General features: G+C 29.7%; 2 protein-coding genes and 1 non-coding gene across 3 annotated transcripts; all 3 read left to right on the forward strand.

Annotated features, from left to right (window-relative positions):
* The first annotated feature begins 9151 nt into the window (after positions 1-9151).
* Positions 9152-10824, forward strand: LOC108224543 (homeobox-leucine zipper protein ATHB-12). Its single transcript, XM_017399193.2, has 3 exons — positions 9152-9393; positions 9578-9950; positions 10049-10824. The coding sequence occupies exons 2-3, from the start codon at positions 9627-9629 to the stop codon at positions 10397-10399; spliced, it is 675 nt and encodes a 224-aa protein (XP_017254682.1). The 5' UTR covers positions 9152-9393; positions 9578-9626; the 3' UTR covers positions 10400-10824.
* Positions 10825-15303: 4479 nt separating this feature from the next.
* On the forward strand, positions 15304-15383 carry TRNAL-UAG (transfer RNA leucine (anticodon UAG)). Its single transcript has one exon. It is a non-coding gene; the product is annotated as a tRNA-Leu (tRNA).
* A 311-nt stretch (positions 15384-15694) lies between these two features.
* Positions 15695-18192, forward strand: LOC108224576 (probable 6-phosphogluconolactonase 4, chloroplastic). Its single transcript, XM_017399241.2, has 3 exons — positions 15695-16207; positions 16328-16463; positions 17520-18192. Exons 1-3 carry the CDS (start codon positions 16050-16052, stop codon positions 18009-18011), a joined length of 786 nt encoding a protein of 261 aa, XP_017254730.1. The 5' UTR covers positions 15695-16049; the 3' UTR covers positions 18012-18192.
* Positions 18193-18926: the final 734 nt, after the last annotated feature.

The following is an 18926-nucleotide window of genomic DNA, read 5'->3' on the forward strand; positions in this document are numbered from 1 at the left end:
AAGATATATAGAAGATGTAGTTAAATTTTATATTACGAAATTTTATTTTCGATAAGATATTTAGAAGAATAATCTAATACTAGGTCCGTAATCACAACTGTGTTTAAGAGTCTAAATAGTAGACACAAATAATAAATTAGAGAACACAATATGTTCGAATCATAAAATTTATTAACTCAGCGTGTCTAGAATTATTGAATTTAGTCTTATAATTTTCTTAATTAAATTTCAAATTGGAAATAAAATTATAATCTAAAAACCTGAGTAAAAAATACAAATTTTATTTTCAAAAGTTATAAAACTTATAGTCTTATTTTATCAAAAAATTTCAAATCATAAATCTAACAAATAATTTTCTTAAATTTTGAATAAAAATAAAATTAAAATCTAAAAATGAGGTTGAAGTGTTGCGAAGGTAATACAATTTTTTTCCTTATTCAAGAATCGTAAAAGGAGTATGATTTTATTTATTTAATATAACAATCATTGAAAAAATATAATAAAAAAACATAATTCTTATTTTCAAAAGTTATAAAATTATAGTTTTAGTTTATTAATTCTTTTCAAATTATATATATATAAAAAATAATTTTCTTAAATTTAGAGTAGAAAATAAAATTAAGAATATGAAAAATAAAATTATAATCTAAAAATCAGGTTCAAGTATTGTGAAGATAAAAGAATTGCAAAGATAGTACAATTCTTTTACTTATTTAGGAATCATAAAAGAGTAGGATTCCATTTATTCAAAATAAATATTGTAGAACAAATATAATTAAAAAATATAATTCTTATTTTTAAAAGTTATAAAAATTATATCTTATTTTATTAGTTTTTCTCAAATTATAAAAAAAATTCAAATCATGAAAATACAAGCAACATTATTAATAAATAAAATTTATTACATATTAAAAATTTAAAAACTTCATAAAAATTCAAATCACAAAAAAAAGTTCAAAAAAAACTAGCATTTGTAACTTCCAACTTCTGGCTCCAAAAGGCCGATAAGCCCCTTCCGACTTCTGCAGCCAAACGCCAGCAAAGAAGCTGAACTCAACTTTTATATAAAAAAAAGTGGGAAGTGGGTGTTCCCAAACACCTGCTATATTTATTTAAACTAACAACCATAGATAAAATACAATTTATATTTAAGATTTGTAAGGTAATACGTACAATTTTTATTTTCAATTTAGTCTTATACTACAACCTCACGAAGTTTTTGTGCACAATCAATCCAAAAAAATTGGCGGAAGGTGACAATGTAGGAACATGATTACTTTTAAGAAAAAAACACAAATAAAATTAAGATTCGTCGTGCTTTAAATTGTTAATTACCTGTATAAATTTATTTTCAATTTTTCACCATGAATTATAGTCCAGTTTGTCAATTTTATATATTAGTATTGGTATTACATCAAAATTTTTCTAATATAAAATTTATTTTATCCGACAAATATTAATTTTGAAACGTTAATATAGTTTTTATAAACAGCCATAAAATTATTTTATTCTACAAATATTATTATTGAATCATTAATATAATTTTTTATAGGCCGCCGCAACGCGCGGCTTCTTAACTAGTAACAACTCTAACTGTATTTCACTGAAATTTCTTAATCTTCGATTTATTAATAGATCTGTGATTAATTTTTGATTTTTTTTTATCAATTTATCGATTTTATCATGATTTGATTAAAACTTCCAACTTATTTAAAAGTTTTATAAATCTTTTTTAAATCTTGAATCAGTTTATCAACCCATTAATTCCTATTTCTGATTAACGATCATGATTTTTTTTTTCCCAAAACAATACAACAATCATGATTTTGAATGATGATTTCTAGAAATATAAGATTTTTGAGATTAAAAGGGAAAAAAAAAGTGGATAAAAAATACGATCGCGTTGGCAACAGAAAGCAACGACGTTTCACCGCCTAATAACACGAGAAAAAGAATTACGGGGTGTATTCGATTGGGATTTTAATGGATTATTTTTAGTGTATGGATTTTAATGGATTGTACGAGATTTTGATTTTTTGCGGATTCTTGATAAAATGTCGCAGAGTTGATAGGATTTAGGTACAATGCTTCAAAATCTCATTGATTTTGGTGGGATTTCAAAAAACTTAAAATACACTGAAGAATGCCACAAAATCCATCATTTTATGAAATGAAAAAAAATCCATCAGCATTTGAATACCATCAGATTTTAGTGGATTTTAAACAATCCCAATTGAATACCATCGGATTTTAAAACATAATTTTAAATTCCAATTGAATACCACCGGATTTTGTAGCATAATTTGAAATCCCAATTGAATACCTCAAGATTTTAATGGATTTCTAACAATCCCAATCGAATACCCTCGGATTTCATGAATGCAAAAAAATGCTTTAAAATCCCAATTCAATACATCCCTCTTAGAAAAGCAATACAATTCTTTTTGTTCCATCTCTAATCAATTTGCTCCACCTCCCATATTTTTTGCTGAGTTGTGCTTCGTTTTAATTTCCCTTGATGTTTCGAGTTTTAGTTAGTTGCTGAGTGATTCGGTTGGGTTTAGTTGCCCGGTCAACCGAGTTTGTTGTAATAGCACTGAGTTGAGTAGTTGGAAATTGGAATCCGCAGGTAGTCTGATTTTTGTTTTGTTGAGTTTGCGTGAGTCTTAAAATTTCCATATACATTACTTGAAGTACCAAAATTTTAAGTTCATACACACATAAATTATGACCCTAATTTAATTGATTTTGAATTTTGAGTTGCTTTAATATATAATATTATTGAATTTTTTTTAAAAAAGTGATAATATTTTCGCAAAAATTCTTTTAAACTTAGTTATGTATATAAAAAAATCCCAAAATAAAATAGGATATATAAAATAGGAATCATATTTTGATTTTATGAATACTGTAAATAATTTTTGATTAGTATTGTGTTTGACGGGCACGGGAGGCGGCCCAAATTAATTTTTATCTAAATAATAATAATTTTTTTATTGGTTTAATGTTTGACAAGAAAGCGGCTGAAATAATTTTTTATCTATGTTATAATATATTTTTTTGTTAAAATGGGACCACGGCTTAAAATAAATTTTATCCAATTATAATCTTTAATTTTATCATAATTATAATAATTTTTATTAGTATTATTTTTGATGGTAGGGCGACTCAAGCTAATATCCATATTATAATATTTTGTTATTAGTATCGTGCTTGACGAGTGGCTCAAACTAATTTTTATCTATATTATTATATTTAATTTTATCATAATTATAATATTTATTGATTAATATTGTTTTTGATGGGAGGCCTGGTCAAACAATTTTTTTTATTAGTATTGTGTTTGACTGGAGGGCCACTTAAACAAATTTTTATATTAATTATAATATTATTTATTAGTGATTTGTTTTAATAATAAATTTTATTTTGTTTCAAAAAAAAATAATAAATTTTATTTAATTATAATATTAATTCGTATCAAAATTTATAAAAAAAGATTATTGATTAGTATTGTGTTTGAGGGGAGGGCGACCCAAAATAATTTTTATCTAAATAATAATAAATTTTCTAAATTTTCTATCGGTATTATGTTTGACGGGAAAACGGCTAAAATAATTTTTTTATCTAAGTCATAATATATTTTTTTATTAAAACAGGACCACGGATTAAAATGATTTTTATCCAAATATAATATTTAAGTTTATCATAATTATAATAATTTTTTATTAGTATTGTGTTTGACGGTAGAGCGACTCAAACTAATATGTATATTATAATTTTTTGTTATTAGTATTGTGTTTGACAAGAGAGCGGCTCAAACTAATTTATATCCATATTATTATATTTAATTATATCATAATTATAATATTTATTGATTAATGTTATCTTTGATGCAAGGGCGGTTCAACAATATTTTTTATTAATATTGTGTTTGACAGGAGGGCCACTTAAACAAATTTTTATATTAATTATAATATTTTTTTTATTAGTGATATGATTAACGGGAACATGACTCAAAATAATTTTCATACAATTATAATATTAATTCGTATCAAAATTTATAAAAAAATTCATAACGCCACCGCGAAGCCCGGATCAATCAATATATATATATATATATATATATAAAGGAGGATGCGGGCGTCTCTAGAATTGTTCGATTCAGTCTTCTAATTTTTCTTAAATTTTGGATAAAAAATATAATTATAATTCAAAAAAATAAGGTTTATGAATTTTAAAGATAATATAATTATTTTCTTATCGGATATATATATATAAGAGGATGCAGGCGTCTCTAGAATTGTTCGATTCAGTCTTCTAATTTTTCTTAATTTTCGGATGGAAAATATAATTATAATTCAAAAAAATAAGGTTTAAGAATTCTAAGATAATATAATTCTTTTCTTATCGGATTCTAAAGGTAATACTCTAAAAAATAGTAATCGTAAAAGAGATATAATTCTAAGCAGTTAACAAATATAAATCTTAACAAAAATATAATAGCTATAATTTGTGAAATTCTAAATAGTTAACAATTAGGAATCTTAAATTAAAAAATAGAAATCTTAAGAAAAATATAGTAGCTAAAATTTATGAAATGGATATACTTATCCAATTATGATTATAATTTTATCATAACGTAAATTATTCTTGAGAGGATGAGGTTACGTGGAGTCTCTTATAACTTTTTGTTTAAATTTCTAATTTTTAAAGAGAAAATAGATAAAGTAGCTAAAAAATAGTAAAAGAGATACAATTCTAAGTAGTTAAGAAATAGGAATTTTAACCAAAATATAATAGATAAAATTTATGAAATTCTAAGTAGTGAAGAAATAGGAATCTTAAAAGAAAAGAGAGATAATTCTAAACAATTAAGAAATAAGAATCTTAAAAAAAATATAATAGCTAAAGTCTATGAAATTGGATATATTTATCCGATTATAATTATAATTTTATTATAATGTAAATGATTCTTGATTAGTATTGTATTTCAGGGGAGGGCGGCCCAAATTAATTTTTTATCTAAGTTATAATATTTTTTTTATTCAAACGGGACCACAACTTAAAATAATTTTATCCAATTATAATCTTTAACTTTATCATAATTATAATAAATTTTATTAGTATTGTGTTTGATGGTACGACGACACAAACTAATATCTACATTATAATATTTTGTTATTAGCATTGTGTTCGACAAGTGAGCAGCTCAAACTAATTTTTATCTATATTATTATATTTAATTTTATTATAATTATAATAATTATTGATTAATATTGTCTTTGATACGAGGGAGGGTCAAACAATTTTTTTATTAGTATTGTGTTTGACAAGAGGGTCACTTAAACAAATTTTTATATTAATTATAATATTTTTTATTAATGATATGTTTAAGGGGAACACGACTCAAAATAACTTTTATGCAATTATAATAATATTTCATATCAAAATTTATAAAAAATATTCTTTATTAGTATTGTGTTTGAGGAGAGGGAGGCTCAAATTAATTTTTATCTAAATAATAATAAATTTTCTATTAGTATTATGTTTGACGGAAAAGTAGGTAAAACAATTTTTTGTCTAAATTTATAAAAAATTCATAACGCCGCCGCGAAGCGCGGCTTTATTCACTAGTTATCATATAATATTTCATTAAAAAATTATAATGATCTAATAAATAAAATTGTATATAACTCTAATCTTAAAAGAACTATAATAAGCCAACATAGGTATAATTTGTAGTCCAAAAGTTATATTTTTCGGTTTGGTACTCTCCTTTTGGCACTACAAGTCTACAAATGTGGGGTCTATTAGTATTATAAATAGTTTCAAATACTAAAAACACTCATAACAATACATTATCATATAATATTTCATCAAAAAATTATAATGATGTTATAAATAAAATTATAAATATACAATTTTGAATATCTTTTTTTAACAAGAACCTTCATATAACTCTTTTTAATTTTAACGTCTTCTATTTCAATATAACCATTACATAACCTTTTCTAACTCTAATATTAAAAGTTATTGTTGTAAAAAAAAACCAAGATTACAAAATTACTTTGAAATTCGATTGATTACATTACTGAATCTTTCAAAGGCATTACACGATCGACTATGTTTGGAAAAGATTAAAATTTTCTAATTTTTTTATTTTTAAATCCACGTGTACTAAATTCAGATTAAATGTACTAAAATCCTAATATATATATATATATATATATATATATATATATATATATATATATATATATATATATATATATATATATATATATATATATATATATATATATATTAGGGTTTGTCCATTTTTAAGTAATCGGGAGAAAATATAATCAGTTGAATAATATAATTTAATTAAAATTCGATTCATTAATATTAAAATACTAATAAAATGATGTTAAAATTTAAATTATAAATAATAAATTACAACTATATATCCGTCCGTGCTTCGCACGGGTTAAAGACTAGTAATAATAAATTGATGACATCACCCAAATTTTATTATTTTATTGAGATTGGTGGATAATCAAAATCAAAGATCATCTTATCATATAGGAACGAAAAATATGTAATTAAAATTTTTCAATATGGACAATCTTATCACATTAGAATGAAAAATTACTAATTATTCTTTTCCTTAAACTAATTATTGATTCTTTTCATGAAATTAATTATTAATTAACTAATTATTAATTCTTTTCTAGTAACTGCTAATTTTTTCATCAAAAATTAGCAATTGCCAGAAAAATCTTTTCGAGAAATAAGTTGCATGGTGTATATTAGGGATTTTTTACCTTCTGCTTATGGGAAATTGGCAACCCATAACTGACGGTTGTAACGAAAAGTACGCAATACTCTCATGGCGTAACATGGATTTTATTCGAATTGATCAATTGTATTGGAATTTGAAATTGGATTTTATTTGAAATCCAAGTACTCCAATATTATTATTAATATAAATCTAACAACTTAAAATAACAACTCTAATCCTCTTCGCTCAAAATCCATCATCTCAAATGGACGCGCTTTAAAAGGATCCACGGGAGTGCATGCACAAAAGCTGATGTCGCCTCTGTTTTCTTATCAGCCTCTTGCTGTATCATCCGTTTAGCTCTAAGGAGCTTGATCTCTCATCACATACAATACAGAAATTACCACATATAAATCCATTTACGTGTAAAACCGTTTTCCAGTAATCTCATATGAATAATGGTATCTCGCTCGTTCCCTTTTAATACCTCATTTTATGATTCAAATTTATCAAAGAACATGCATATTTGTGGCTCGTGGGTGTGTTGAAACATTAAACAAAAACATAAAAAAGGGTGAATGTATGAATAAGAGATTCTTATCCAAAGATGAGCAGTCGCATTGTTTGAGAGGCGTAAATCAAGCTTGGGACCTATATATATCGCACAAAAAGCATATGCGCCACCTCAAAGAGCTGAAAAGACTTGGTGAAAATGTAAATTTGATTCAAGATACATATTGCACTGGCCCCTTTTCAAAGGCCACAAAATTCAAACACTTTTGACATTACTGCTTTTAATTCAAGAAAATAGGCTAAAGTGAGAAAACGTGTTGTGCAAAGTGTACTCCAGTTCTTTCTTTGTCTAAATCTAGTTGCCAACATTTCTAATACTTATCCCCAAAGAATAAAACTTTCAATCAATCCCCTTCCAGATACAGTAACATTCATGCACGACACAAAGCAACATTTTCATCATTTTACTTTTTAATCATCTCATGAAAAGCCCATTTCCAACTCCCACCTTGATAAATTTTCCGAAACTCGATTATCTTCAATCTCCGAGACTTGGTTGATGCGGGAGTTTTGTGCACTGAAATGAAATGAGTTTACATGTATATAATACATGACAAGTGTGTTGGTTGGTTTGTATTACTGGTGGCATTTTGTGCACCTCAGAAACACATGATTCATGTCCAGTTTTAGGTACCCATCTGTTTTGAAACTTGGAATTTAGAGGTATAATTCATGAGTAGATCAAGAACCAAGAAATTGAAAGAAACAACACAAAATAATGGCCGTTCAAGACAAAGAGCAGGTCATATTCACAAAGAGTTGGTATGTGATAAAGAGAAGTGGTGGAGCCTTTCATAATAGACTTAAAGGGGCCAAATAATGCTCACAAACTTGACATAACTGCAGCGGAATTAACTGTTCATTGCATCTTTGGCCACACATGCGACAGCTCCTCCCAAGTGGAGGGGACATTACTCAATCAAGAAATGGACAGGTCACTCTCGAGTAGGCCACGTCGAATACCCTACTGTCGACACGTCACCTAAGGCATCGAGACGTGCCATTGACGATGACATGGACAGGAGGAATGCCACGTGGAACGATCTTAATGAAGACACATTAAGAGAAATCCATATGAATACAAGTTAGGAAGCTTTCAAATTTCAAACATTGGATATCTGGCTTCTCTTGATGATATAAAGGAGATAAAAAGAAGAGAATCTTTTTTTCTTTTTTTTTTTAAAAGTTGGTCCTATATTTGTCAAGAATGTGAAGTTTCCTTGCTTCTTATAATTGGTAACATACTAATCCTTAAATTGCTGCTGCTCCCCACCCTTCTTCAATCTCTTTACTACTAAAGCCAACCAATCACAATACAACAGTAACTCTGGCGCGTAAATTTTATTTACATTTAGGATACAAACTCACAAATGCAACATGACTGATAAGATAAATTATGTTGCGGATACATAGTAAGGCATAAAAATGACAATTCTAACATAATTTCCAGGAAAATGATGTTTACGCCAAACCAGATGTGGTGCTACGTCGTACTGTCAATTTCTGATAAGTGCTCAGAGGTATTCCATCAACTAAAGTAATTGTATCATTAAAACCAGCATAATTGAGGGGACCAAAATTCAGTTAGCGAGGGAAAAAAATTAATCAAATCCATGACGTGCATCCTAGCAAATACTTCTATCTTTTTCTTCCTGATTATAGAAGATTGTAGATTTATAGTGTGAGTTATAAATTAGAAAATTGACAATTTGTGATTGCGTATATGACAAAGAAAATATTACAGAATACGCCTCTGAATCGCTGATATTTCAAGCACTTAATGGTTAATACTCTTTTAGGCGTTTAAGCAGTCATTTATTCAAAAGAAGTTAACCACAGATGTTGTACTTGTATGCGGGACAAGAAAGTATTTAGCTCTCCTAATCCCACCACAACTGTTAAAATTGGAAACCAAGAAAAAGACTTCACTTCATAATTAGAAATAGAGGGGAAGACAAGAAACAAGATTAGAAATGCTAACAAGTGACAGGAGTAAAAGTAGCACACGAAATTAAACACAACCACTGATCAAGAGAGATCTAAAGCATGCATGCCAGGTACTTGCTTTCTTTTTTCTTTTTCTTTTTTAGATTTTATAGAACATCAACAGGTGTCCAAAGTTTGTAGATCATTCGACTAGTCTTATACGCATCTGACTATATATTTACTTGGTAACTTATCAAGCAACTTTCTAATAAACATCCTCCTACAAGATAAGCAAGTCATCTATATCTTCTACAGCTGCAGAACAAGTTCAAAATTTTAAGGTTCTACTAAAAACTAGAAAGTGATGGAAGAGGAAGATTTATCTTCGTCGTTTTCAGTTCAGAGGAAAAAGAAGAACAAAAACACCAAGAGATTTAGTGATGAACAGATAAGATCATTGGAATCCATCTTTAAGCTGGATACAAAGCTTGAACCGAAGAAGAAGATTCAGCTGGCTAGAGAACTTGAACTGCAACCTCGCCAGGTGGCTATATGGTTTCAGAACAGGAGAGCAAGATGGAAGTCAAAGCAACTGGAACAGGAATACCGAGCTCTCAAAACTAATTATGATAACTTGAATTCACAATTTGAATTCTTGAAGGAAGAAAAGGAATCCTTGCTTGCACAGGTGCCCTTTTTCTTACTATGATTATGCTTTTCTTAATTAGATTTTCCTTTTCCCCCTCTTATTATCGTACAAGTTTGAATGAGTTTATATTGTTACAGTTACAGAAGCTAAATGAGATGCTCAAAGAAATTCATTCTACAAACGAAGCAAGCAAGGGCTTAGAAGAAAGAAGCACAAACCAGGGATTGGATGATGAAAATAACAATAGCGAGATTAAAGCAGACACAAAAACCTTAACTGATACAGTAGACAACTGTTCTATTATGCATTCAGATCCTGATGAGAGAGAAAACACAGGGGGCCTTCTTGATCAATATCAAGGAGCAGAACTTCTGAGCTTCTGTCAACAGTTAGATGGCCCCTTGCCACCAGCTGAAAGATGGTGCAACTTTGGCTCCGGTGACATTTCTGATCAGGCATGTGGCAACTCAAATTGGTGGGAATTCTGAATCCAAAACAAGCTAGAAAGATGTAGACTGTGTACAAAATTGATTCGTCATGTTTGATGGCCTTGTCGGAGAGTAAAAGACTTATTAGGATGTTGGTCAGATAATCAGGTACCAATTGGTTTAGTGAAGCCAACAAATGTAAACTAGACATCTAATATTGTTGTTATTACTCGAGGCTACAATTGCAACATCTGCATAGAAAAACTCAAGCATTACAGATTTATTTTCCAAATTGAAGCATTTAGTGTACTGCACTGGCTGAAGATCATGGGGAGTTACAATGTACACATTAGTTTTAGCATGAGAAAAAAATTAGGATGAACCTGAGGTAGCTCGTGTAGATTGTTGCATGTGTAATATATATACTTAGTACTCTATATCTATCTTCAAGATTTATAATTTCATAATGCTATTCCTTTCATAATGCTATTCCTTTCATTATTTCATATAATTGTTTAGGCTTATGTGCAGACAGAACATGTAGCATCAAACGCTTCGAAGTAACATATAATCCTATAAATTACTCCCTGTCCCATTTTAACTGATGTTTGACTTTTTAACACGTATATTGAGGTGTAAAAAAACAATATCTACACTCAATAAAAAATTTCAATTCTTATATCAAATAAAAGTTTAGACTCTAAACTTTTATTTGATATAAATTTTATAAAAAATAATCATATTTAGATGTAATTTTTTTAACATCTTAAAATACGTGTAAAAAAGTCAAAAGCAGTTAAAATGGGACGGAGGGAGTATACAATACCAGAATTTGGATTTGTAACTTTTATATCGCAACTCGAAAGACGAGTGAACCAAACTTTAATTGTATGAACTATTAACAAATAATCTATCATTTATATTTTAAGTTAGTAATTATACATGTTGCATTCTTTTATAATATTTAAAAATGCTTGATTACAGAAATTTAAATACTCACGATCTCAGTTGTTGATATTCTAATCATCAACTGTTTATTAATCAAAGGAAAGGGGTTTCATATTCACATCTATCCGAACTCAGTGATATGATCACATCTACTATCCGAACGCGTTATTTTGTTGAAGGAAAACCCTGCAATGCTTTTCCCTAGCAAATATAAAAATTAAATACTAGTCGCATAAAAGAAATGAACTTTTTGTGCTCCAACTTCAACATGAAAACCACTATAAAACTTTTATATGAATCTTTCTTTCTTTTTCATACTGTACAAATGACAAGTCATTTTTTTATAACATGTGCAATTTATGTTTTGCTATTTATGTTGTAGAACATATTTGTTATCTAGAGTGAAAATGGAAGAGGCGGGTGGGGAAGGAGATGATTAGTTATGTTTAAATAATTTTTTTGTTAATTTTATTAATATTGTTTTTATAATATATTAACTTTCATAATTTGTGTCTTTGTGATGTGCTTAGCCTACTTTGACACATGAATATGTCGAAGAAATTGTATCTGAATTGAACAAAATCTTTTCAAATTTTTTATTGTGTGTGCATAGAGTTGTTATAAGAAATCATATGTTTGTAGCAGTCGTAGATGATTTTACTTTAGAGGAGGTTTGTGTTTTAATGTTTTGAACTTGTATATTATGCTATTTGATTGTCGTGTTCTTTTTTTTTTTTGTTATAAGTTATATATTTATAAGTTTAATATCATTTGAGTTTCGACTTATTATGAGTATGCACCATTGTATATACTTGTTTTTAACTAAAAAATGTTTGTGTTAGTCCCCACATTTTCTTATTAATGAACTGAAATTGTATTTTTGTTTGCAAATGCAGTCTAGTAAAAATATTCATTATTGTGCATGTTATGCAATTAAAGTTTAAACAATTTTCTTAAAGTTTGGATATAATTTATTTGTATGTGTTGACACTTGAGATATAGACATTAATATTGTTAAAACCCATATATGATGTATACACATATATGATTGGGTGAGTTCGTTTTGTGTGCACGTTTATCCATTATATTTTACCGTTGCAATAATGTGAAACAAAATCAACTTCTTCATTTTTTTATTTTGCAGAATTTGAGTATTTATGCAGTTTTCTCGGGGAGAAAAATGCATTATAATATTTGCATATTTAAAGGAAATTAACTATTTCCGATCCATTAAAGACCATTGACAAGATCTAATTTCGGTCATGTATTTTAAAATGAATAAGTCTATTTTATTAGATGTTCGGATTTTCTTAGGCTGATTTCTCAATGCGGTATCCAAATAATTATATTTTAAATATGTATGGGGTAGGCAACACGGTAGATGAACAATTTTTTATCGTCTGCAAGACTTTGAATCAACCGTTTGCAACATGGCTTGAAATCCTAAAAGGTACTTTCATGTACTTTAAAAAGCTTTTTCAAGTGAGTTTAGTGCATTTTTTTAAAAAAAATTTACTACTGTCATACTTTTCTGTTTATTTAATTTTGTAAAATATAGATATGATATATGGAACTATGTTCACAACCAATCTAAAGGTTCATTAGAGACTGATCTCTATACTCACAATATCTACATCTAAAACAAAAATGAGTTTATTGAGACAGAGGAAACCGACTACAAATATGTTGAATTTTTGGCTATCTTTTTGCCGAAGTTCTTAAAATTGTTCTTATTTCTGAGTTGGTAATTCATTATTTGGGTAGACACGCACAAAATATCAATATTTCAATATGTATGTATGTTTATTCTTGTAATCTAATTTTTAAGATTTTTGTATGTCTTGTCTTTATTTATTCAGCATTTGTCATCTTACTATTTTTCTCGGCTTCATAATTGTGCATATAAGCAAAAGTCACATTTGAAAAAATTAAAGCATGTCCAATTAAAAAATGTAGAAAGATATTTAGGGTTATCATTAAAATATATACAAAAAATTCTTAAGGTTTCTAGTGTGGATTGGATCACTCCGGTAAAATATACAACTTTATTAGACGTGCTTAAATTCGATTCAAATAAAATAACAGATAACGGAGTAGGAAACGATAATGAAGAAGCTGGAAAGACAGTGGAAGAAGAATTAGAAGTTGGAGATGAAGTGAAAGTGGGAGTGTTTAGGTTAAACTGGTAGGTCATTCTTACCGTTTCATAGGATTGTGGTTGGGCACATAAAAAAGTTAGATCTTTATAGAATTTTGCCCTTAATTTTATTAATATTGTTTTGATAATCAATTAATTTTCATAATTTGTGATGTGTTTAGGATATTTGACACACGAAAAAATCGTATGTGAAATGATGAAATTTTTCCAAATTTTCTATTATGCGTGCATGAAGTTCTTACAAGATATCATATGTTTTGTCGCAGTCGAAAATGATTTTACTTTAGAGAACACTTGTGTTTCAGTGTTATGAACTTGTATATCATTTGTTTAAATATGCTCGAATTATTTGAATTTACTTGATAAAACAACTATATGTCACAATTGAAACTATTAATGTGATCGTAGGAGGTACCATCCTACTATAACTTTTTTTCATAATATCTATGTTTCTTTAGCTCTCATTGAGCTGAGTTAATCAGTTGAGTAAGTTTTGAGCATGTAAAACTTCTTCGAATTTTATTTTTTAACCGGATAGTTTATGATCCACCAAATATGAGCTAGATATGATCTACTAACATTAAATATCATTATTATTTCAATTATTTAAATAATTATTATTCAACACCTCCTTTAGCTGTACCTCGTTGCAGGTACGTCGGATGCGTTCGATGCGTTCATCAAACTCATGGATCATATTCGCTTTTGGGAGGTCCATTGCGATGATGATTGTTTGGAGATATAAACCAACCCTAACTCATGATTGAATACCCCTTTTTGTCACACTTCGCAAAATTGTATCAATCTGATTTTTTTCATCTGATATGCATTACACGAGCTTCCTTCTTAGTTCTTATTATAATTAAATTATATCACATTATAATTTTTTCAGAATTTTCTAGATCTCTCCTGAATTATTTGAATTCAGGAAACCTATCATAATATTTTTTTATTGAAATTGAAAAGAGTTAATTACACTTTGTAACCCCTAGGTTTGCTCCAAACGCAGTTTAGTACCTGAACTTTAAAACGTGACAATATGCACCCTACACTTAACATTCCCGTGCAAGTTGTAACCTCTGATCACTATTCCGTCAAAATTTGCTGTTAACTTTAATTGTTTGAGAGGTAACAGTGTGTATATTAGTTTCTAACAACTACTTTATCCCTTGTGACCCTTCAAAGTTTATGTATTATATTTTGAGATTATTTCTGAACACACACAACGACGTGAAAAAAATTAAAATAAATTTTAAAATATGTATTTATTTTAAAATTTTACATCGTCTATGTAAAAAAAAAAATCAGATTCTAAATCTAGATACATATTTCAAAAATTATTTAAATTTTTTTACATCGTTTTGTGTGTTCAGAAATAATTTTAAAATATAATACATAATCTTTGAGCGGTCACGGGGGTAAAATAACTGTTACAAACTAATATACACACTGTTATCTCTCAAACAGTTAAAGTTAATAGCAGATTTCGACGGAATAGTGACTACGGATTACAACTTGCACGAGAATGTTAAGTGTAGGGTGCATATTGTCACGTTTTAAAGTTCAGGTACTAAACTGTGTTTGGAGCAAACCTAGGGGTTACAAAGTGTAATTAACTCAATTGAAAATAGTAAATACTAGCGAACCAGATACATATACAAACATTACCCGAAATAAAAATAAGAACAATATCAGCGTATCGTGCTCACATGTACAATCGATCCCTTCCGAGGAAAATAATGAGGCTGGATTCAGACGTGGAAGCATAGAAAAGCTTTCTAGCTGGAAAATAGACATTTATAAGATTTGTTTTATTCAATTGGGTTTTATATTATGTACGGAATTGTTTTAACAGTGGGACAGTTTGGCCGAGTGGTCTAAGGCGCCAGATTTAGGCTCTGGTCCGAAAGGGCGTGGGTTCAAATCCCACAGCTGTCATTTTCCTGCTCCCTTTTTTCCTAAGAATTTGGGCTTATTGGCCTAATGCCTGCCATTGTTCAGTGTAATGTGGAACGGCCTTTTAGGTGTTCTCTCAATTCGATACTGATTTAGCGGAGGGCAAGGTCCCTGTTACCACCAAAATAATCACCCCTGCAATCATTTGTCTGTTTACATATTTAACAGATTCTGCACTAGTACCATTATGGCTTATAATCGTCATTTTATCATTATCATCGAGAAAGTTTGAAACGGACTTTTTTAAATTTTTTATAAAATTTTCATTTATATACAAATTTATTGGATATTATTAGTTTGGTAATCATAAATAACTAATTATTCAACTATCTAAGCACTTTTTTTTTTCTGATTTTTAATTCGATCTTCACCACCGTGAAACTTTACCCAAATTTGAGATTTTCAATTAAATATATTTTTCTATTACTACTATGTTTCAAAATTTTGTTTTACAAATAAACTTTAATATTTATATTTTTTAAAAAGAAGAGGGACAGGTGTCACACAAAGAGGTAGATATAAATTGCACGTCGGGCACGCACCACTAAGTTACACAAACACTTGGGCTTCTATAATCAAGAACCCACTAACTTGATTCTCCGATCACCAAGAGCTTCTGAATAGATTTTTAAAAAAAAGGGTTATAAGATGGGTTCAGGCAAAGGTGAAGTCAACGTATTTAACAAGCGAGAAGATTTATCAGTGTCACTGGCCAAGTACATTGCTGAGCTTTCAGACAAGTTCACCAAAGAGAGGGGCGCTTTCACTATTGTTTTGTCTGGTGGTGATCTCTTTGAGTCTCTCGGGTTTGTTTACTAAATTATAACTCTTTTTTTTTTTTTTTTAATTAGATCTTTAGCGTATGATGTTATTACCAGTACTATACTACTATTTTTATTGTTTGTTTGGGAATGTTTGATTGTCAGTAAATTAGTGGAATCTCCGTATAAAGAATCTTTGGACTGGTCGAAATGGTTTGTGTTCTGGTTGGATGAGAGAGTGGTTCCCAAGAATCATCCTGATAGCAATTATTTGCTTGCCTATGACCATTTCCTCTCCAAGGTTCATTTTTCCCTAATTTTTATCATCTTGATTGCTAATGGATGGCGGTTAATTTCTTATTGTTTGATGAATAACTTCCCTGAAGGGTAATTTTGTCGGGATTATTAGGACTTTTGTTTTATTTACTATATTGTTTGTATATAGTTCTTCTTTGAATATGGACTGATTTCAAATTCAATCACAAAGGTTGGGATATACTGTGAATAAATTGTATTTTTTAAAATTAGAATGGTTATTTTTAACTCAATTTCAGTTCTATGATCTTTTATGAACTACAACCCTGCCACTATCAACACTGCTATGCTATGTTGTTCGGACTCAACTACGAAGCGCGGGAAGTAGACATGACATACATTTAGGTGTCAGACTAATAGATTTTATTTTTTGATTGGGGACATGGGAAACTATCCTATATTAAGTTCATATCACATGTTAGACAAAAATCCACATTTCAGTTTAAGGACTCAACACCAAAATAGAGTCGTGTCTGAGCATCCAAAATTTAACACTGATATAACAGCCGTACCACTGAGTTGAAGCAACATAGCTACTGTGGATGCAAGTGAACGAGTTGTTTAATAACAAGTCCTTTGATGAGCTCCGAAGCTCTACTTGCCTTTGTTTTGTATGTAAAGAAAAGGAACTTAATTATCTTCAGTCAGGGTTTATGAGGTGAATATCCTAAAACCTAGCTTGGGTAAGCTCATTAAATAGAGGCTTTTCCTATAAGCATGCCCATGTTATCAGAAGTTTGTTGCACAGGAAATCTAAAGGTGCCACTAGATTTGAAGAGGAAAATAGGTGCCAAACAATTTGATTGTTACTGTTCTTTCAATGGACAGACATTTGTAGTTGAGCCCCTTCTGGATTTTTTTTTGTTAATGTTAAACAAGTATATATTGAACTGGTCTTTCGACGTAAACATTTAGATGGGAGAAAAAGCACGAGGACTTTTCCATTACAGTTTGGAGTTAATTAATCAACTTATTGCAAGCATTACCATATTTCTTGTGTTGGACGATTTCAAATGGGTTCTATTACCTTTTTCTCTGGCAGGTTCCTATTCTCCCTGGTAACGTTTACGCTATTAATGATGCTCTCTCGGCTGAAGGTGCAGCCGATGACTACGAGACATGTATAAAGCATCTGGTTAATGATACTCCTATAATCACTCGATCTGCAATTACTGGCTTCCCAAAATTTGATCTTATGTTAGTAGGTATGGGCCCAGATGGACATGTGGCTTCTTTGTTTCCTGGACATCCTCTTGTGCAAGAGAACGAAAGGTGGGTCACCTTTATCAAAGACTCTCCAAAACCACCTCCGGAAAGGATTACTTTTACATTTCCAGTAATCAACTCCTCTGCAAATATAGCACTTGTGATAGTTGGGGAAGCTGCAGCGCACGCAGTGCATGTTACCCTTGACGATGTTGAAGATTCTAATGTTTTGCCTATCCAGATGGTATCACCTGAAGGGGAGTTGACATGGTTCTTAGACAGTGGAGCAGCTTCAAAACTGAAGAGGGCACCTGATGTAGCCAAGTGAGTTGACCCTTGTAATGAGTAAACTACCCATCTTTGTGTTTTGTGTTGTATTTGAGGAGTTTTAATAATACTGATGGTGATCAATCAAGAAGAGATGTATGTGTGCCCAACTTTTTTTGCCAACTGATGGTTTTGTAGCTTGCAACTTCTAGTTATATAAATGATCTGTTCAATCTCTCTTATATTTGTTCACTGATAACATTTTAGGTTTACCAACTTGCAAAAATGAGTGTAGAAGTCCAAAATTATTTGCATTGTCATTTATTGACTTAGAGTTGCATTCTTGTGTTATGTTGTGTATTTACAAGTGGATGGGAAGATTGCGTATAATAGTTGAAGGCTGGACTATTTCATTCTTTTGGTAAGTTTGCAGTACTGAGAGGACAAAGTTGCAATTTTATCTTGAACGAGCATATGTCCTTATTTTGGCTTTCTACACATAAGTAGATATTTATTTCCTTTGGTCTTTGCTAGTGAAGGGCTGAAGTAATTAGATGAGGGGTTTATGCATTATCATTGATGATTATGTTTGCAGTATGTTTCTAAAACATTAGACCGAAAGGCATCATAGACCAGCAATGCTTGGCCGAGTACTGAATGTAAGGTTGATCTTACTTGTTAGCCTCTACATTGTAAGAACTCTGAAAAGCCCGTATGGACATGGAAGCCACATACTGCACCTTTAGCGCGGAGTAAAATTTGTCGAACTTGTGATATGGTCTTGAGGTCAATTTTGTCTTGCACGTTTTCAGGTTTGTATCTTCTTGACATGTCTAGTATACATTCAAGCAACATGGTCTTGTTACATACAGAACACTCAATTCTCGTCATTCATGTATCACAAGTTTCAGCTGTATCAAACCTGATAGGCAACTACACACTGTGCGTCCTTGTATTGTTGAGAACTAGTTCATCT

The sequence above is a fragment of the Daucus carota genome, chromosome 6, assembly GCF_001625215.2.
Source record: "Daucus carota subsp. sativus chromosome 6, DH1 v3.0, whole genome shotgun sequence".
In the NCBI taxonomy this organism is placed as follows: Eukaryota; Viridiplantae; Streptophyta; class Magnoliopsida; order Apiales; family Apiaceae; genus Daucus; species Daucus carota.